Here is a 21,323-nt window from a genome sequence, read left to right as displayed (position 1 = left end):
GAATATACCTTCATTGGTCTCTTCAGAGCCTCCTGAATGTCCACCCGTTTCCTCATAATAGTTTGGTCCAGTTTCCTCTCGAAAGCCAGGAGGTCCATGTAAGCCTGGGACTCTGGGACCAGCTCACGGATCTGATGGGGGAGGGGGAGAGTGGATGAACGTGTGAACATGCCTTAAATAACAACAGAACTGTCATGTTTTTTTCACCAACTTATTATTTGAGGTTTTCTGTCAGCAAATGACCTTTCTCCGGGAATTGCTCAAAAGACATCAATCCGAGAAAGGACCCAGGAGCCAGACACCAGACATCATTACCCAACGAGCAATTTCAACACTCTGATAACCGAGCGGTTCCAGAGACCGCCAAGCCTTTCTATAAGGCATCTCTCTCTCTCTCTCTCAAGGGTCTTGGAGATGCTATGAATATTGCAGACATCAGGTTTTGCTACACATTACATCAGCCTTTCTCTGTAGCACAGAGCTGCATCGATGCCCTCCGGTCATAATGGCTGACACCAGAAGCTCATTAAACCTGCATGGCCACCTTTTACTAACTCCAGCATCTGCAGTTGTAAACAGAATGTAGTGCGTGACTACATTATTATGCAGGGGCTGAATGGATTTTAAATGTTGAAAAATGTAGAGGGCCCATGCGCCTTCCTGCTCCAACGAAAACGTGCTACTCGACACAGACTAGATCTGAGTCAGTCAGCAAATCTCGTTCTTGGTAAAGCATTTGCTTTTAACAGCCATCTCGGTGGCCATGTTTTCCACAATGACATATGAGCGTTGGATTATGCGCACCGAGGCCCATTAAGACCAGAGTAAGTCCATCCCAGAGTCGGTTATTACATTTGGTCATTGTGAGTCAGGGAGATGATGAGTGGTTCTCTGAGGGGGCGTGAGAAGCAGGTGAAGCAGGACCGGACTGTCCTCCTCGGTGCCGTATTAGCATGCAGGTCTCCAGATGAGGATCTGCTGTGCCTCTCGGCTGCAGTCCAAACTGGGCTACGGCCCAGAGATTCTCACACTGCTACCCGGTAGCTCCTGGATGCTGCTTTTCCTTCTCTCTTTCTCTCTCCCTTTCTAACTGTCTCTCTCTCTTTCTCTCTCTCTCTCCCTTTCTTTTTCTCTCTCTATCTCTCTGTGTCTCTCTCTCCCTCCCTAAATCTGCCTCGGTCCTGTGTCGTGTTATCTCCAGGCCCCGGGGGGGGGGGGGGGGGGGGGGGGAGTGGTGTAAACGCGAAAACGGCTATGATGTTGTCGGGCTCCAGGGATGGAGAGGGGGGAAACGAAAACCGAACACAGCGCCCATCGAAATCACAATGCCCGGCTCCAAAAAAACCCGAAACAAATCACACACGCACACACAGGCGCACACGGCCGACGAGCACACAGCCGAGCAGACAGCCCCGAGAGCGCGGTAATGGCGGTAATGACAGGGTCTCTGTGATGCCCCGTGGAGGCGTCTGCTGCAGCTCGTGCCGGCGGGGCGCGTCCGAAAAAACCCCGCCAGCGGACGCCGCACCGCCTCCCGGAACCCCGCCGCAGTCCGCCTGTAACGATTGATCTGTCACTCGCCAGTCCTGCCAACCGCCTGGCTCCTGCCCCCGGCCCCCCTGAACCCTCCCCACCAACCCTTACCCCCCACCCCCTTGACAATTCGACCTCCCTCGAGTTCCCCCGACCACTGCGGCCGCCGCCTGGGTTTAAACAACTCGGCGACTCGTTGTTTTCGATAATGCCGCACCCCCGAAACGACCCCCCCCCCCCTTGCCTCCCGTATCCGCTCTCCCTCTTGCCGCACCTGAAACCCCCGCGATCGCGGAACGCAACCCCCGACGTTCCTGTCGCCAAACAAGCAACACAAACACACAAACAAACACAGAAAAGCGCCTCACCCTCTGTGGGAGAATCTTGTCTGCCATTTTCCTTCTCTTGGCACTATGGAGGTGGTGGTGGTGGGGGGGATAGGGAAAGAGAAAGAAAGAAAGAAAAAAAGAGCATGTTACTATGGTGACAGATAGTGGAGTACACGGGCCATCTGCTAAATTACTGGGACACATCCAGACATTGTTCCCAGCTGTTTGTGAGTATCCAGAGGAGGAGGAGAGGGGAGGGGGGGGAGAGTGAGGACCCTGCCACCAGGAGGGACAGAAGCACAGCCAATTCACTTCCACCTCTCCACCAGGCTCTCTCTCGTTTGGACACGCCTCTGAGCTGGTGAGTGCAAGCGTGTGATTGTGTGTGTGTGTATGCGTATGTATGTGTATGTGCGTGTGTTGGTGTGGCCAATTCCTCCTCCCCACACCTCTCTTTATCCCATGTTCCGGTGGCTTTCCAGGTTTGCCTTCTGGGTGCTTCCAGCTCTTTGCTGCCAGAATTTGGCGTCGACGCCTGCCATTGGCCCTTCTCAATAAATTCAATTCGGAATGCTTCAACAGCAACTTCTTCACGGACACATTGAATTCTTACGTCCAGCTCCTCAATCAGTTCACTCACTGCTGGAAGCTTTCTTCAGCTTTGAGCTGACCTCAACCCTATCTACAGGTCAGTGCACAATATCTACATCCCGGCTGTGTTTATTTTATCTGGTCACAGCTTGGAGGCCAGGAGCTCCACAGTTTACTGTAGCCATTTTCATACAGTAGCTGTAAACCCCAGTCATACAGCAGAATGTCTAATTGTGACATGATTGCGCTGCCGGTGTTGGTTGGAGTTTGGTAGCGGGATGCGAAGCTTCATCACACCCCCGGCGTGGGTCTCCGGGGGGTGCCGCCAGACGGCGTGGCTGTCTCTTTAAATCGCACGTCTCGTTAGCGTGGGTGGGACCGGCCTGCTGGGCCCCCCCCCGTGCGGAAAAGCGCCGCTGCTGCCGGAGCTGGGGTGGGGGGGGTCCCGGGGACGTCGCCGGGGGACGGCGCTGAATCAATAAACCATGAGCCAGCTGCGGCGGGAAGAGTCACTGGTAACCTCTCCCATGATCCTCTGCTTCGCCCACGAGCAGCGAGCTCATTCGGGTGGGCCCCCGTGGGGTCCAGTCCGAGGAGACTCCCGCGGCAGGCTGAGAAACGATGCAGAGGAACGAGGGAGGGTCGGAGGAAGGGGAGGAAGGGGGGTCGGCGAACTTCTCGTATGGTTGGCGGTCGCTCGTGTGTTTCTAACGACCGCAAAGGCCAGGCTGAATAATACATGAGGCGGTGAAGAGTGGAGACAGGGCCGATACATCTGAAAGGGCCTCAGAGGGAGGAGCAGGGTCCTGGCGCCCTGAGCCGTGATCACGGAAGAGACCGGTCCGCGGTACGGCGGAGACATGCACGTGTCACCAGCCACATCCACAGGGATCCTGCTGAACCTCTCTCAGAAATGGCACAAAATGGAATCTCAATGAGCAGCCAGAGGCAAGAAAATCATTTGTGTCTGATGCCGAAATGTTTTTTTTTTGCATTTCACCCCAATCTCTGCCTCTTAACACCTGCTAGTTTATTGTTTAATTTTACGTGTAGTATTGGGATGTATTTTGGTTTCTGTGTTCTAGTGACCGATGTATAATAGTTTGGTAGTATGGCTTCTGTTGCCTTGTCGGGTTGCACAAGTTATCTTGTGGTAGGGCGTGAATAGCGTTATGCTCACACTGACTGGTCTGGGAGTGTTGTTAGCCTGGTCTGACACTGCTGCTCGTTCCAACTTGAATGGATACACTTGTGTTCTGTTGTGCTGGAAGTCGCCCTGGATAAGAGCGTCTGCTAAATGAATGTAATGTCATGTAATAACAAAACACCATTTGAAAACCAGGAATGCAACGGCTTTCCTCGACGGCTGTGGCCATTCACAGTTACAAGTCAGATGGACGAGTGTTCGTCAATTGTCCCCTGTATTAATGTAACTGGGCGTCCGTGCTAGGGTACAGCGAAGTACAGTGATGGCATGGTAGACCAAACAAGGACACAACCTCCCGTAAATTACTCATTCCCTCGGCACACTGGAATGATGAGAATGGGACAGAGAGGTGAGGGTCGCTCACTGGTGCACCTTTTCTGATGTGCTGGCTGGGCCACTGAGTCACAGTGTCAATGTCTATGTGTACGGGCATGTGGAGGACAGCTCTGTCGCACCAACTGTAGCAAGCTGGGCCGTGCAATGTGACACAGAATGACTGACCAGGGTCAGACGTATTGGTTAATAGTAAGGCTTGCCTGAACTGCAGCCAGGTACTGCGGCACACAGCAGGTCGGCCGTTTGACCTGGTCACAGAGCAGACGCGTAATACTTCTACTTCAGCTCAGTTTTTGCAATAACGACAATGCTTTGCCTCTGTGCCACTCAGTGGACCCACTGCATCTCTAGACCCACATCAGTGAAGTTTAAATAGCTTTCCACTGAGCACACTTTCCAAACATTGCTGCCATGTTGTAACAACGTTTTGACAATGCTGCGTGGAGTTTGAGCAGATATTGTACTAGCCAAATGGACTGTTTATAAGTGGCCAATTTCAAACTGTATACGTCTTTCCACGGCTGACAAAGTAGCACATGTGACTTTACCTTAGAAAGAGCATATTTATAAGGAAAGCGCTTACTGCTTTGAAATATGCAATATGATGTTTGAAAAATGAAACGTAGTCTTTGCCTACATACTCCATAGACTGCAACACATTTACTGCAAAGTCCCCGGGGAGCTGCTGGGATAAAAAAAACTCAGTGAAACACTGACATGTTCATGCAGTCTCGACACACGTCACCGTCTTGCATTGCCGAGTGCTCATAACCAGGACATGCACACTCGGACGGGGGGGGCGGGTGACTGTGCAATGCCCACACATTAGCTAGCACGGTTACTGATGGCAAGCAGCTAGGATGCACCACTATGGGGTGTGCCACAGTCCAACACGACAAACTGCCCCCCCCCCCCCAACTGCATGCTGCAGGGACCTTCACCTCTGCCATGTTGATATGCACATTCAGAGAGACAGACGAGGTTTGGTCTGGAGGTAGGCGGAGTTTGGTAAACATCAGGCCGCCGCCCCTTATGGTTAGACTGACAGTGGATCTTTTGGTTTTGAAGCACTCATTGGTCAAAAAAAAAAAAAAAACAGCATCTTATCAAACTCGGCAGATGCTAACTAAGGAAGACTTATAGATTAAATAATAGAAATACATGACTGGATTTTGAAGATCTGTGTAAAAATGGCAGCTAGTTGGTTTCTAGAGAGATGTGTTACATGTAAGACAGGCAGTTATGTGTTGCAGTAGTTAAGGAACAGTGTCTGTAACCACAAATCTGCAGTTTAGTTTTCCAAGCAGGGGACTAATATTGTAGGTCCTTCAATGTACAGTATAAAACTGTGATTTCATTAATAAATACAGCAGGAAATTTTGAGGAAGCATTCAGCTGTGTAAATGGATACGTAAATATACAAATGAGAAAATGCCCATTGTAAGTTCACCTTTGGAGCAATATTAACTTTGGACAAGGAACACTGCTCCTACATCTGGTCTCTAACTTATATTGCGGATTTATACTGCAGTTATTGGGATTATTACCAAGATTATAGAGGTTATTTTTTACAGCCAAATTTTACCATTTTCTGGGGCGGTGTAGCTCACCGTATAAATTTGACCTTGATCTAAGGGAGTGTTCCAAAGTGCATTATACTCCTTTTTAAGCCATGCCAGTTCCAGTGAGGGAATATCACTGCACTCTAAAACACAAAATGCACTGTAATCAGTTTTACTACAAAGTGTAGAGTGATTGCATGTCTTAATTGAATATAGTTCAAATGTTTAAGAGCACTTTCATCATGCTTTATGAGAACTATGTTATTCCTTCTGTTAGAGAAAATACATTTTCTTTGTATAAAAAAATCAGAACCGCAACATACTCAGCGAATTTTAAAGTCAGTCACTAAATAAATACCAGATTGTTACTTGTGTGTTTATGTGTGACTAATTAGCGTGAAGCTGTGTGTAGCATTTCTGTCAATGTGACTAATGTTGTTTTTCTACTATTTACAAAGATCTGACTGGTCAGACTCCATATGAAACATAATGTAAATCTCCCCCTGCTGGTAAGAGCAGAAAATGCATGCGTATCATTCATAACCGGAACTACAGGGGGGTTAACGGTGCAGGTGGGGCAGGGGGTGGGGACTTGGGCAGGGCAAATGTAAAATCACGCGATCAAACTGACATGCATCAGAATAAAGTCCTACTTGGATCCAAGATCTGATTGGGCATCTCTCATGTCCATCTGTCTTGCTGCCATCTCATTGGCTCCAGGGAATCCCACTGGTTTCCTGAGGGGTTGACGGGATTTGAAGTGGCTCTGATTAGAAGCTGACAGATGCAGGCAGGGGGGGGCGGATCACACACTTAGTGGGTGAGAGGTCAATCACTGTGTGTGTGTGTGTGTGTGTTCCTGATGGGGGAGGAGCCTCTCCATAAGTTGTCAGTATCGTGCTTCCTATGGCTGCCCAGGGATAACAACAAATACCAACACAGTCAGCCAGCTACACAGACAGACAGACAGACAGACAGACAGTTGATAAATGCGTGGGGACTGGAGGACACTGAAGTCACCAGAAAACTGCACCACGAAACAGTCAAATTCCTTTTGAGCTCCAGTGCTTTAAGATGCTGAAAACATGGGCATGTCATTGGTAAGGTTTATGTCAGGTAAGCAGACAGACTGGCAGGGGAGCTGAACTCATGATCTGAAGGTGACAGAGGCTAGTGTGAGAGTGACAGGCGGATGGTGGGGAGGGAGGGGGTCAGTTCGGAGGTGGGGTGGGGGGTAGGGACATCCAGACAGGCTGACTGGGGCTCCAAACAGACGTTGCTGCTCCTGTTATTCCTGGCGCAGACAGCGGTGACGGCCAGACAAGAGATTACACACAGTCAGTGCTGTTATGATGACAGGTTAAAAACACACAAGGCAAATAACCTTCAAGTCAATGAGAGATAAAAGGCAGGCACTCGCAGACTGGTGGCTTGAGTTGTGGCTGACAGGTTGCCGCGCAGATCTGGAACATGAGACAGCTAATGTTGTCCTTAGCTAGCAGCATTTTTTTTGTGCTTTCAAATTCGGAGTTTCAAATTCAGAGCACCCACTCAGCAAGCCACCACATTCTAAATGTGCGATGGATTAATAAGCAGGTCCTGACTGGACTCAGGACTGTATCAGTGGATTCTTCCACCATACAGCCCATACACCCAAGTCTACGAACGGGCACAGGCATTCCTAACAGTCATTCAAGAGAAGGAGCGCGCGAGAGTGTGTTCGCCGAGCGAGCGCTAAGATTAACCACAGGCGCCCACCGGAGACAGGCCAAGGGGCGAGGAGGAGGCCCTGGGTAGCTCCTCACCCCGCTGGCTTTACAAGCTGCGCTGACAGTTCGTGGATCAATAGCGCAGTGCTTCGTGGCAGGAGGTGAGGACCGTCTCAGCGCGCTATCGATCTCCCCCACAATTATCTGTCAATGGGCCCGCGATAGTCCCAGGGAAGCCTGCCAGGAGGCATAAGTGAGGTGTGTGAGAGTGCAGGGGCCATATCGGGAGTGAGAGGGAGGAGGGAGACAGGGGAGTGAGGGGGAGTATTTAACGGCCAGGTTAGCTGAGGCAGGGGAGGGCAGCGGTGTAGTGTAGTGGTAAGAAGCAGGGCTTGTAACTGAAAGGTTGCTGGTTTGATTCCCCGTTGGGGCACTGCTGTTGTACTCTTAGGCAAGGTACTTAACCCACAACTGCCTCAGTAAATATCCAGCTGCATGAATGGATACTATGTAAAAATTGTGAAATCTGTAAGTCCTTCTGGATGAGGTTGTCTGATATAATGACATTAGGGGGAAGAGGAAGAGAGGGTCAGACACAAATATGTGGCCAAGCAGGGAGCGGGGTGGGGAGAACTGGTAATGAGGGAGGCGGAGCTAGAAGACAGACAGGGTGTAGGGGGGCGAGCCCAGAGGCAGGGGGATGGGGAAGTGGGGAACTGGGGAACTGGGGGACAGGGGGACGGGGTCTGGCTCTGCGTAGGCCGGGCTGAACGCACTTACTTTCTGGCCCGGTTCTGCACCACCTGCTGCTGCTGCTGGGCCTGCTGAGTCGGGGCGGGCCGCTTGCGGCCGGGCTCCATGGCCGGGTTGGGGAGGCCGGGCCGGACCGAGGGGCTCCCGCCGTACGGCGGCCCCGGGGGGCCCATGGGAGCGCCCTGATGGGGCATCCGCGCTCCGGACGGCATTCCTGGGCGCTGCAGAGAGAGGAGAGAAGAGGGGGCGGGTCAGGGGGGCGGAGTCAGGGGCGGGACCAGGCCACAAATGGGCAGATTCTTTGAACCAAGAGTAATACTGCAACACAACTGCTGCCACTTGCTAAATTACGTAACTAGCGAGTACACTCCGTCTCAATCAACATAATAAAAACGCAATGTAGACAAGGCAACTGGAGGCAAGGACAATGCAATTACGGTGCACAATGGTTCAGATAACCTTCCAGCCCAGACCTATGCGTCTCACCTATTGAGTAGTTTCACAATGCCATCTTTTTCAACCATTAAAGTTTCTACTGGTGGGTACAGAAATGGAAGGGAATTCTACAAGTAGGTGTGCAGTAAGGACACAAATGTTTTACCACTGTCCAAGTCTAGCAGTGAAGTGTTTTCCGTCTGGAAACAGTGAAACCTACGGAAAAGTGAACCATTATTTTCTTTGTAATACACTCTGCCGACACAAACAACCAGAGAAGTACACTGCAGAATGTGGGCAGTGGAGGAGAAGCTGGCCATTTTTGCCCTTCTTTAGCGACTCACAGTCTGTAAAGATGAGAAACACCCTGCCCATGTGTGTGATCTGAGAAATAAAAAGGAGCCCATGATGTCATGTCTGAGGCCCGGTCCCTCCTCACCGCTCAGCCCCCCCTCCCGCTACGCCTGTTAAATTGGAGGAGCAGCTGGGGCCGCCCGCACCTGTGACTGTCACTCCGGTGCCAGCAGGAGTCATCCACCGAGCCCTTCCGCTAAGTGCCCGAGGGCCGTCCGGGTAAAGAGGCTCAATCAGAGCACTGGCACCCATGGTTATATTTTATTATACTGCTTACAGTAATTATATTATTGTATAGTGGTAACGAGAAAGGCTCATAACCTAGAGAAAGCCGGCTGGAAACCCAGGTGCTGTTGTACCCTCGGGCAAACTGCAAAACCCAAATTGCCTCACTAAATATCCAGCTGTACAAATGAACAACATAAAATGTGTAAAGTGTGCAAGTTGCTCTGGATACAAGCCTCTGCTGAGCAAAATGTAATCTTCCTCCACAAGAGTGGAAAAGGACTTCTGCCACGTAACTGCATCATATGTAGTTTAATATTTATTTACATATTTATGTATTTTTAACATTTTTATGCAGTAGGTCGTTCAATCTGACTTACATGTTGCCCATTTAAACAGGCAGCTCTCTCAGTGGTTCAACAGCAGAGCTGACATTCGAACCTACAGCTCCTACAGCTGTCAGGCGTGCAGTTGCAGCCACACCAGACACAGAGAGTAGTGAAAAGGTTGCAGCTGTTAAAATATATCACTGAAAGTTTAAGCAATGCATTTGATCACATTTTTCAAAAAAAAAAAAAAGAGAGAAAAACATGAGCTTTAGATGCTACATGTCACTGCATTCAGAGGCCATATTTTATTGAAATATATTACTTTTTCATAAAGTAAGAGAACTGTATTTCATGCCTTTGTACGTGCCCTTCTGAGTCAAACCTAAGAAAAGCCTGTGTTGTATAAATAATATCTACAGTAAAAATAATAACAAAAAAACACTGGTAGAATAATGTAGCCTCTCACCATGACAACGTAATTATGACAAAAATGTATTCTCCTCAAACAGATCACACAGATGTTTTGGGGCAATATGAAGTTCTGTCACAGGGATCTGAAGCTCTGCACAGCTAGGCATGGAAATCCATGGAGACACACGGCGAGACAGCAGGGACCCAGGAAGACAATTTATGAAGACAGTGAATGGCACTTCAAACAGAACACACATGCCTGCTATACATTTCAAGAGGCCTTCAACAAACAGATATGTACCGAAACTCTGACTCATCTGATGTTTGTGAATATACTGCACAGAGCCATATTCCATACCATATTCATTTTTGGTTCCAGTGAATAGAGCCGCATACGTAAACACGTAGCCATAGCACTGGGTGAGTAATTTTTAATCATTGGGTGGTTCACAATATTCAACATAACAGCGTGTACATTTGCATGCTAAAATGTACAGCGCCGTTGTTTTTGAATAGATTCACAAGTGAAGGGAGGGGGCACACAACCAGCTCGACTCTGAACGCAGGAAGATTTTGTTGCCGAGCGTAAATTGCTGTGAAATCTGGCCCCATGCTGAGTCTGAGACTGTTGTGAAGAGGTTTGAGTCAGTAGCTGGTCCATGTGGAGGGAAGGACATGTATAGTACAGCAGAGAGTGTTCCTTCTGACAGCCCTTATTGTGCAGAAGCGGTGGTTTTTAACTCCTAAGTGTGAAATCTGGACAAGGCGAACAATGGGAGATAAGGCGGGATTTCGTTCCTGCAAACGCCACGCACGCACACGCGTGCACACGCGTGCACATCTGCACACGCGTGCGCATTCACGCACAGCCAGTGTATGTTCCCTGCCTCATGACCAAATCCACTCTGCATCTGAGCAAAATCTTCTTACGTTTGCTCCTTGGGTCATTTGTATAAAGCCCAGGAATGGAAGCCCTTTAAAAGAGATTACTGACATGAGCTACCATGTCTCTTTGTTTGAACTTGAAGACCCCTGTGGAAACCACCATCTCCTGGACACACAAGCTCATGTCTTTGAGCCCACAAAACAACAAACAAACATGTCCCTCAGACCAGCAGCAAACAGATCACCAAAAGCTTAGCACTGCAAGTAATAAGGCAATGTGAGTTAACATTCAATCGGCAAATATATGCACACCACAAAAACATATCCGAAACTTTTGAGCTTGTGACTAATCTAATATTTTCTGAACATTACTTGCATTGTACAAATGTTTCATTGTTCCAGAAACTCTGCTTGAATTCTCTGCGCAAGATGAGCTTCACCAAAGCCTCGGTAGCGACTCTCTAACGAGACTTGCAATTCCTGAGAAAATCTGTATGCTTTAATAAGTAATTGCCTATATTTGCAAATTATGTGATAATTCCAGCTCAGTTTCAATCAGAACTCCACATTCTGACAGGTAATCATACTCATAAGAGGCGCATTGTACTGCATTGCACTGTATTCTAAAATCAAGAGGGAATGAATTCATAAAGCAGTCGTTTTTATTTTTTCTAAGCAGTTTTGATCTTCCAGGGGAGCTCGGGAGAGGCTTGTGAATCTCGGCTATAATGAAAGAAGTAACAAGCACCGCCTGAAACTCATTCAGCCAGGCAGGAACTTGAGCAAACCTAAAGCCGGGCTAAAATAGCCCATCGCCGAGTGTGGACGCTTGCCCGTGCCTGTCGCCGGAGACGAGGGCGCAGACAGCGCCGTCACTCCGCTGCCCACTCCCAGCAACCCCGATAAATGCAGGAGCGTGGGACGGGGGGGTCAGGTGGGGGGGGGGGAGGGGAGGGGTCTGGTTACCTTGAGAAGATACCGGCCTCTCATCCAGTTTAGTCTCTCTATTGCCGAGCTGAAGAATTCGCCCTGGCTCACGGCCTGGTCAGACGGACACCCGAAGGCCTCGCGGAAGAGGCGGAGACGTAGGACTCATGCCGCTCATTAATTATTATCACAACTATTGGCATATGATTTCCCAGAACTTGTAGCGTACTGAATTAAAGTATTGACGAACAATTCCATGGTAACCTGTAAATGTTAAATCTGCCACAACTCCCACACAATTATACCATAATGAAATGACAAATAGAGCACAAATAATGCATTGACAAATGGTCAAAAGGATAGACTATGAATATAAGTGATAATGTAATAAGTGATAATAATAAATCCAGGAATATGGGCATAACTTGATAGAAGTAATCTGTGCAAACTGTAGTGCATAATTTTACAATAGGAGGGGAATTGTTGAAATGTACTGTAGTTCTTGCTGTAGATATTACATAGTTCACACTGAACTGGCCACAGGATAGAGTACTATGTTCTCTCTGTACACTGCCTAGAAATACTGTGTATGTCTGCCAAGCCGCTGTATTTGTAAGGATCAATGTCTGAGGGGATTCAGTTAATACTTTCCTCTCCCGGGCACGCATGGAGGAGAGTGGGCAGGCTAGTGCCTCTGCATTCCAGAACCAAGCCTTCACTATCTTGCACCCTAGCATCACCATTTTCCCCCCACTCCTCTTCTGGGCAGGGTTCATGCTATCAATGCCCGCACACCTACCCTTCATCCATTGCCAGGGATGACACCTCCTTGACAGCATTCTTTTCCCCATTTCCCCCAGAAGCCCAAAATAGACTGCAGGGGACAGTTTGGTGCCTGGTGCCACCGTCCCCCAGATGAACAGAAAGCGTTCTGTGTGGGTCTCTCCTTGCACACGCGGGCAAACTGCTTCACCCAGAGGGACTGCAATCACAACCTGGGCTCCAAACCTACAAACTACTGCACATCCTCTCAGAGTCAAGAAGCTGTCCTCTGGTACTGCAGATGCAGACAGTGGGTTGTGATGTGGGTTCTCCCATAAACCCAAAAGGCAAATTTAAGGTTATCCTGCTTAACCTTCAAACCAACTGTTTCAAATTCAATAAAAAAGGGCTTTTTGTATAATGGAGAGTTACAGACATGTTACACTGATGGGGAAAGTATTTCAGACTGACATTCCCATACTGCCATCATCAGTGCAAAGTGATCCAGTGTGGCTAATTAGGCTGCACCATCTAAGAGCTCCCAGGGGCAGAGAACACCCAAACCCTCTTGTTTCCTCCATCTGCCACCCGCCCCCACCATCCCCACACGGGGGCACGCAATTAGAGGCTCCGGGATAGACGGTGCACCTGAGCGCTGATCTGGGATCAGGCAAACCCGACTATAACTCGAACCCGACTCCAAAAGCTCAGGCTTTCTCCAGAGGCATCGCTCCAGGGGAACTCTCGCTGTGCGCCCAATTAGAGGGAGCCTCGTGTGGAGAGCGGCCGTGCGGCACGAGCCCCCACCCCCTTCAGACGAGGAGGGCGTGTGATCCCCCCCCCACCCGGCAGCCCCGAAACGCAAGAGAGACCTTTCCGCGGCGGCTTTTAAACGCCGGCTAATTAGAGAGGCTCTCCCCTGTTACGGTTATTGCCTCCGGGCGACGAGACGCGCCGTGACAACCTTGGAGGCTCGGTGATAATGGGGCGGAATCTCATTACTCCGGATTCCTCCTGTCTGTCGTGCCATCTTTGTAGCGAGGTTTGTACCGCGCCTCCCACGGCTAACGGTGCCTCTGCCCCCCTCCGGCGGAGTCTGATGAGAAAGTAGAGTGCGCTGTTAACGCGCCCCAGTATCTCCACCGCGCTGCACAGCAGATGGGGTGGTATTCATCCGCCAAGAAAGTTACGGATCTAACATGCAATTTCGATCTGAGGTACGACTGCGATTTCGTCGGTCGCCCATCACAGCAAAGTCTCAAGACAAGCTAACAGGTACCGTCAAACACAAACAGGCAACAGAGATACAATGGCGAGTTGAACACATTGTATTAACTAGTGGGCTAGTTAGTCAGGAAGTTGGGACAGCATAGGCAGCGTTGGTGTCCGACGGCTGAAGGTTAACGTGTCGTCCGGTGAATCGGAATGCACGAAGCACAAGCCCTTTCTGGACAGGCCGTCTGAATGTGCCTGACAAGGACAGCGCGGTGACAGGCGCGCAGACAGCGGATCATATTATGAATTTTATCCCAGCCGCCGTAAAACCCTCACTGTGAAAGCTGAAATAGTTCTCTTGTACTTCTTTGCCCACAGTGACCTCAGCGACAGATGAGTGCGGGAGTCTGCTGCTTTCCCTGCAGTTCTGTGTGTTTGAGCCCTACAAGGGTCCTGTATTGCGCTGCTACGTCATTCGGTTACAGGTACCGGGTTGCTTCTCCGAGAGCCGAGGAGAGAACGCTCCCGTTGGAGGACAACAAATTGATTTCACGTCATGGGCTGAATCAGTTAGTCTTAAGGCACCTGGAGCGCTCCGACGTTTAGCGCTCCTCGGTCAGCTCACCTGAAGCTCTTATTTCCCCGAATCCCACGGAATGTGGGCGGGGTCCTGCTGTGTCCGTCACAGGTCAGACTGCGGTTCTGCATGGGCCCTGATCTGAGGCTTGAATGTGCAGACATGATGGGCACGGGCACTGGTGGATATCTGTCTCTCTGCGCCCCTCAGCCCAAAAAAGGATACCGAGGGGAGACAGGAGAGCTGCTGCCACACCCCGATTCACTCAGTTCAGTACTGAACATAAATCAAACTATGAATGAATCCCAAACATGATCCACACTCTTCGAGTTGCTACAGCCCTAAAACTGACATATTTTCCTTTTTGCCAAAGGCAATAATTTGGCCAAGATTCGTCTGATAACCTTTTCTGTTGTCCTCTTTGCAGACACCAGATGGACAAATGTAAAGGGAAAGTCACATGACCTCCGCTCAGCTGTGGTATAGGTCATGTAAGAACATAACATATTTAACAATGAGAGAAACCCATACAGCCCAGCTAGGCTCATCACTCCGCCTTGCGCTGTGTCAAATCCATCCCAGCTCTCTGAGGTTCTTTACTTCCACCAAGAATCCTGGTAAGATATTCCATGCATGCATAACTCTGCGTGAAAAAAATGTCTCGCTATTGTCAGTTTAAAATTGACCTTTACCTATGAGTCATAACAGAGCAAGTGCTTCAGTGATGTGTTTTCCACACGGGCTTTCATGGTAGAATACTGTCATATATGTATGAATATGTTGAGACACACACACAATCACAAATGCAATCTTGCCTCTGCTCTACCTTTGATGACTGACAGCACTCACACTGCTTATCCGAGTCATCTCACATAGCCAACACACCATTTCATATATTATTAGTATTTACATAACTGGATATTTGGGTTCGATACCTTGCTTCATGTGACAGCAACAGGTTCCTATCCAGGATTCAAACCAGCAAATTCTCATTATAAATCTAATATCATAACCACAATGCCACTGATCAAAGACCGTGATGAATTTTGCAGTGAGCTTTGTCTGGCTGTTTCTCCTCCGCATAAATAGGACACAGAATGACACCTCTAAAAGCCCTGCTCTTTGCGTATTATGAGTACTGTTGGCACGTAGCGACAATGTCTTACACTGGCTGATTTACGACGGGATTTTAAATGTCCAATAAGACATCTTTGTGAGGGTGAGGGGAGAGCTTTCATCTTTGTGTGATTACTTTTGTGATTAAGGTTAGGGTGGACTTTTCAAGGGTGCAGGCTTTACAAACACAGCGGAGGAGACAGGAAAAAAAGCAACGGGCGCTGAAATCAGTTTCAATGGAGAGATTCTGACACGCGTAATGGGGACAGCGCCCTGCTTCAAAGGCGATGACACTGGCACTGAGTCCAGGCCCGTCTGGACACGACAGCCAATCTAAAGTGCAACATTCTTGTAACGTTGCCCTGACGTTGTCAAGTTGCGTGACACTAGCTCATTGTGTGCTTTGAGAATGCCATTATCCTCCATGGCCAAGTGTAGACCATCTCAACATATACAGTCAGTGATACGCAATATGCAGCAATGAAGAGGTACAGCCCTTTGCTCACACTCTTCAAACACACACACACACACACACAAACACACACTCACAAAGAAAATATAGACTTCTGATTCAGAAATGTCACACAGATAAACAAACACACATGCAGGCGCGCACACACACACACACACACACACACACACACACACTAACACACAGATGCACAGACGCATGGATGTACACAAACACACACACACGCACACTAACACACATGCACAGATAGACACCTATGCACCTACATACACACTCACACACACTAACATACACGCACACACACACACACACATACACACAGCAGTGGGGCACAGCGGCATTGTCATTGCCACATAATTGCATCATCTCCTTGCTCGACGCCCACAGCCAGGTGATTAACACCGCACACCTTGCTGTGCACGGTTTGACACTGCGCTGGAAATGTTCAGGTGAACACCCTCCCCAAAAGGCACAGGGCCTGTCTGACCTGGGCACTGGGCTCATACTTGCCTGGTTGCAAATCCAAATGGCGCCGCCACTTGATCAGACTCCAGCAGAGCACCTTGTCTCAACTTTGTTCATCCCCTGCGCTAAATGACAGTAAAAAGATCCGCTCGCCCTCCTAACAGGGCCCCCTGTGTCAGCCAGTCGCACCCTGCTCACAGTGAAAGGGACCTGGAGGCGCTTGGCACAGGCGAGACTTCACCTCTCCCTCGGTGGGGATTCACAGCTGCTGGGACGTTCCACCAGAGGACAGACCATCACCCCCCCCCCTACACCTTTAATTTATTTTCACGACCCCCTTTTACGAGCGGCTGTAAAACAAGGGGCCTAATTGACCATCCGCCGAAACGTTACGAGAGGCAGCCGGTTCGTAAAGACGCGAGGCAGCGGGGAAAACAGAGGAGGAGGCGGTGGCAGTGTGATCTCAGCGGCCGTTACGTTGGTCTCCTCCCGGTGCAGGAAGGGGCCGGAGCACGGTGTGTGTGTGTGGGGAGGACGGGAGCTTCGCCAAGGTCGACCATGGCACCAGGGCGGCCCGCTCTTTCCCTGACTCCGACCGCTCTCTCGCGTGGCTAAAGCCGAACCCTGTGCGGGATATTCGACCCCCCTGTGATGTGCGCTCTGATTTCTGACTCAGCAATGTGTGGGATACGACCTGGTTTGTTCGCCACCGTATCGCGACATTGTCACAACGTTCCTGCAATGTTCTGGCTTTGACGCACACACACACACACACACACACACACAGCTGCGTTGAGAGAAACCCACTTGTTTGCTGACTATGGACACAGTGAGCCTTTCGAGACCTTGTCCTGTGTGCGACGCAAACGCCTCACCCAAGTCCGTGAATACGTATGGAGGTCAGACAGAACAGAGCAAGTTACACACAACAGCATGGAATCAGAACAGCTCTTGAAGCAGAACTGAAATGTAAAGAATTTAAAAATGAGGGGCGGCTGAAATCGTCAGGCACTCGGGGGGGGGGGGGGGGGGGGGGGGGGTTCAGACACACACTGTGCGATATCTAATCTAATGTTAGCTAATCTGTGCAGCTGCACGGGAGTCTCTCGGGAACCTTGGAGACAGCCTCACAGAGTTCTCTGCAAGTCTGGTATGCGGGCGAGTTTGCTTTTATCAGGCTCAGACAGTGCAGAAGAGCACCCTAAAAGGTGGCTGGCAGACATAGGCAGGGATAGGGCATGGGGGGGGGCGCGTGGGGGGCGCACTGGTACCCACAGGCAGAAATTAAAGAGGTGCTTTCTGATGAGAGAGGTGCTGTCTGATCATCAAACAAACCAAGCCCCCCTTGGCAAGTTAAGAAAACAATGAGTTGGGGGGGAGAAGGGCTTGTTAGGAGCCAGGGAATGCATTAAAAATGCATCCCCCTCCGCCCTCCCCAGCCACGCGCCGTCCCTCCCCGTACTGTACTCCCCCACCGTCGCGAAACACGCGCCGTGCTCCGACTCGCTGCCTGTCCTTGCGTCCCGGCGTCCGGACCCCCCACAGCTCCTGCACTGCACCGCTCGGCATTCAAGCGCAAACTCACTTTTGTCCCAGTAACCCGTCCTGCTCGATAACCCCCCGTCCCTTCCGCCCCCAAAGCTCGTTGACCCCCCGTGGAAGAGCGCGGTGAAACCCTTGTCCTGAGGATGACCTGGTTCCTCTTGATCTGGGTTCAGTGGGTAAGCGGTGCGGGGCCGGAGAGAGTATTCATTCACCGCTCTCCACATGGTTCCCCGGCACGCTCTCCCTCCCTCCGTCTCTGTCCTTTTTTTTAAACCCGCTCTCTCTTTCTTTTTTTCCCTTTGAAATGACAGAAAAAAACCACCCCTCCGGCTTCCCCTCTTCAGCCCCCCACCTCCCCCCCTCCGCCCCCCACCACCTTCTCTCTGGCGCCCGTCTTTAAAAAGGAATGGAGCAGGGATTCAAGGTGCTGGAAATAACCTTCACATGGCTGTCCCCGCTATCTCACGCGTACGGCACAGCGCTGCCTCGCTCTCTCTCTCACACACACACGCACACACACATACACACGCGCGCGTGTGTATGAGCCCGGCTCTACCCGCGACCGACATCACCTACTCACCACTCCATGGACCAGGAACTCAAACAGTTTGCTCTTGGTCGCCTTGCGGGCTCCCCCGATCGTCTCCTCCGTAGCCATTGAGTAGCCCCCTTCCCCCCCTGCTCTCTCCTTCTTTTGTTTCTCTCTCTCTCCCTCTCTCTCTCTGTCTGCCTTCCCCCACTGCCTGCTTCCAGCCCCTCTTCCCCCCCCGACTCCACTTTTCCCCTGTCCTTTTAAGCGCTGCCTCTCCGCGTAGCGTCCTCTGCTCTCCCTCCGTCTCCGGTCCCCCCTCTCCGTCGCCCTCTCTCCGTGTTTTCAGCGTGCAGCCTGGCCGAGTCCCTCTCCCAGGCTCTCCCACTTTTTTAGTTGAAGCTGCCTTTCACAATCCCCGGTGGAGAGAGGGGGAGGGCGGGGGTCTGGCAGGGGGGTTTCCGGCTGGCCCACCCTCACGGCCCCCCGGGCAGCTGTTGCATTCCATTGGTCGATAAGGGCATGCGGTCTGACTGGCTGACGCTCGCTTGGTGTTTATGTGCTGGGGGGTTGGCGGAGTTTTTTTTTTCTGCCTCGTGGTTATCCGTCCACCTCACCCCCCCCTCAGCTGTCACCGCCGGTAAACGCGTGGCGGCTACAACCTCACCCACAGCGTTCATTCTCAAAAAAGGGACTTAAAGGGACCATGGCACATTTTGCCTATCTGGGTTTCCTGCTCAAACGGTAACACAGGTCTGTGCTCATGGCATTGTTTTCTCCCAGCATTCATTTCTTTAATCCGGGTAATTTGTTATAATTGTAGACTACCTAGGAAATTAGGCCAATGTTAATGAAGACATCAGCCGTACAGTTCTCAGCTGAAAGGCTGTTAAAGGCATACATGCATTGCATTGCATACATGTACATAACACAGAACACCCAGGAGACACACTAACACAGTTATTATACAGTCCACCAGGAAATTAATGTAACATAATGCACACATAGAAACATGCTAAATTCAATGGACTATCATAACAAAATTGAATACAGCGGATAAATGAATCTATCCATTTATCACAAAACAAAAGAAACAAAAGAACTTCTCCTGCCAGAAAATGCTCCAAGTCATTTCCATGTACAATGATGTCATTCCCTTGGTCTGATGAGAACAGAACTGATTTGGGTAAGGACTGTATTCTCCTATGGATGTGCGGTATCCTCCACTGTTTTATTGACATATATGACATTCTTACGTGTAAAACGTCAGTTGTGAATGGGGGGGAGGGGGGCAGAGAGGGAAAATAAATATTTTAAAGGCTCATGTCTGTAGCCAGTTATGGCATTTTCTCCCCAATTCACTTTTCACTGCATTTTGCCAATTTCACTTGAACTTAGCCATCAAAATATCTACGCTTTTTTTTCCTATGTTTCCACATGGAAATGACACAATTTGCACTACATCCGAGGGAACAGCACGGAGGAAAGAAAGAGGAGTTCCACTCTTCTCCTTACCCCTCCCCTCCGGTTGCTGAAATATTAATGGCCGACTTGAATTTGAATGACAAAGGGCTCCCGAGTGACGCTTGATCAAAGATGACAGCCTCTTGACTCGGCCAATGGACGCAAGCCGTCTCCCCTTTCCCCGGCGAAGCGATTTTGCCATTGTTTGAGAGGAATAACTGTAACAGATGGAAGGGCTCCTTGGTAATTCGATTAAACGTAGCGCTCTCCAAAATGGCAGGCCTTTGTTCGGCTCAGGCCTCAGTCCAGGGCCTTTGTGCAGGGGTTAGGATTGTCAGCGGAAGGATTTGGCTCCCATGCCCACGGCTTGGCTTTTCCTCGAGTCCTTGCTGTGGCTCTGCTGAGAGGTAGGGCAATAGCCTGGTGTGTGTCAGGGGTCTCAAGAACCTAACCCTGCTGGTTTGGCACATCTACACCCAGAGAAGGGTGGTTGGACACATGGATTTCTGCGGGCGGTGCCAAATCCTATCCGCTCAGGTGCCAAATCCAAACGCGTTTAAGCACCTGCAAGTGCAGCTGGCATGAGTCTAAGGTCGCGTTCACGCTTGCTTACAATGGAACTTCGACTGGTCTATTGTCTTCTGAAATCTGTGGCGCACGCAAACGAGGATTGTAGTCCGCTTCAAAGAGGGCGCAAGTCAAATTGTTCTAACGCAGGGGTGTTCTGCTGATAAATCAATGGGAGAAAATAAAGCGAATTACATTCTGTTCCTCTCAAATTTTTGTCTCTGTTGATAGCAGCATGATTTCCAGCAAAAAACCTCATCTTACCGCACATCATTCTGTGCCGATTGATACATTGTCTCGAGCATCAAATAAATGATAAATGCCATGGCTGACTCTGGCTCCTCCAACAGCTCTTCCTGGTTCCTATTTCCCGCCTGGTTTCTGAGCACGCCTCACGGAGATTCATGCCCTACATACACAGCACAGATGATGTATAGAGAAGACACACTGTCTGCGCTGGCCTTGATCGAATTCAGCTTGCATTCTGCTGTTTCGTACACAAGAATAAATCAGAGGTACATCTCACACGCGCTTCTTCTGAGTTTGAAAGCAACGACAACAGCAAATTCGCCTTGTCATCTGCTGTCAATGACCAGGAGCCCACAGAGGTAGCACAGATTGGCTTGGTTCTGCCGGGGACAGGGGTGGAGTAGGTTGGCCAGGGAATCCTTCTCTCAGCGCCCTGTGATTTGTCAGATACTGCAGAGAAGCACCTATCCTCCAGTCGGCACCCGCTCCACTGTGGTGGCCTGTTGAGCCTTTGTGAAAAGTAGCCGCTGCCTGCATGCGATTGTATTGGAAGATTGCATTCATCTTCAGTGAGGTTGTTGCAGGGGAATGGGTGTAATGTACAACTGGCCATTCCAGAAATGGGGTTACGTTGAGGGGAAAAAGCACAAATGTAACTCCAAGCTGTGTGTGTGTGTGTGTGTGTGTGTGTGAACACAGCTTAAAACAGTCTTGCAGCTGTCTGAGCAGACTTATTCAGAGGGTCATTTTGAACAGGTGCTTCATTTCAAACTGGA

At 50.0% G+C, this 21,323-nt stretch overlaps 1 protein-coding gene across 5 annotated transcripts in view; it reads right to left on the bottom strand.

Moving 5' to 3' along the window:
• smarcd3a (SWI/SNF related, matrix associated, actin dependent regulator of chromatin, subfamily d, member 3a) overlaps window positions 1–21,323 on the bottom strand; it is a 56,257-nt gene that overhangs the window by 14,318 nt on the left and 20,616 nt on the right. For 2 of the 5 annotated variants that reach the window (XM_036518805.1, XM_036518806.1), the window contains exons 1-5: window positions 18,319–18,637; window positions 8,048–8,241; window positions 6,212–6,295; window positions 1,902–1,944; window positions 9–131 (exon numbers count right to left, since the gene is read on the bottom strand). In XM_036518805.1, coding sequence (XP_036374698.1) covers window positions 9–131; window positions 1,902–1,944; window positions 6,212–6,295; window positions 8,048–8,241; window positions 18,319–18,396 — 522 coding nt within the window. In that variant the 5' untranslated portion in view covers window positions 18,397–18,637. Of the gene's footprint in view, window positions 1–8; window positions 132–1,901; window positions 1,945–6,211; window positions 6,296–8,047; window positions 8,242–18,318; window positions 18,638–21,323 lie in introns of those variants that run through there. The other 3 variants (XM_036518807.1, XM_036518808.1, XM_036518809.1) reach the window with 2 other exon arrangements.

Source organism: Megalops cyprinoides, chromosome 24, assembly GCF_013368585.1.
Source record: "Megalops cyprinoides isolate fMegCyp1 chromosome 24, fMegCyp1.pri, whole genome shotgun sequence".
Taxonomy (NCBI): domain Eukaryota; kingdom Metazoa; phylum Chordata; class Actinopteri; order Elopiformes; family Megalopidae; genus Megalops; species Megalops cyprinoides.
Note: the sequence above shows the minus strand (reverse complement) of the source record. Positions and strands in the feature narration are given on the sequence as shown.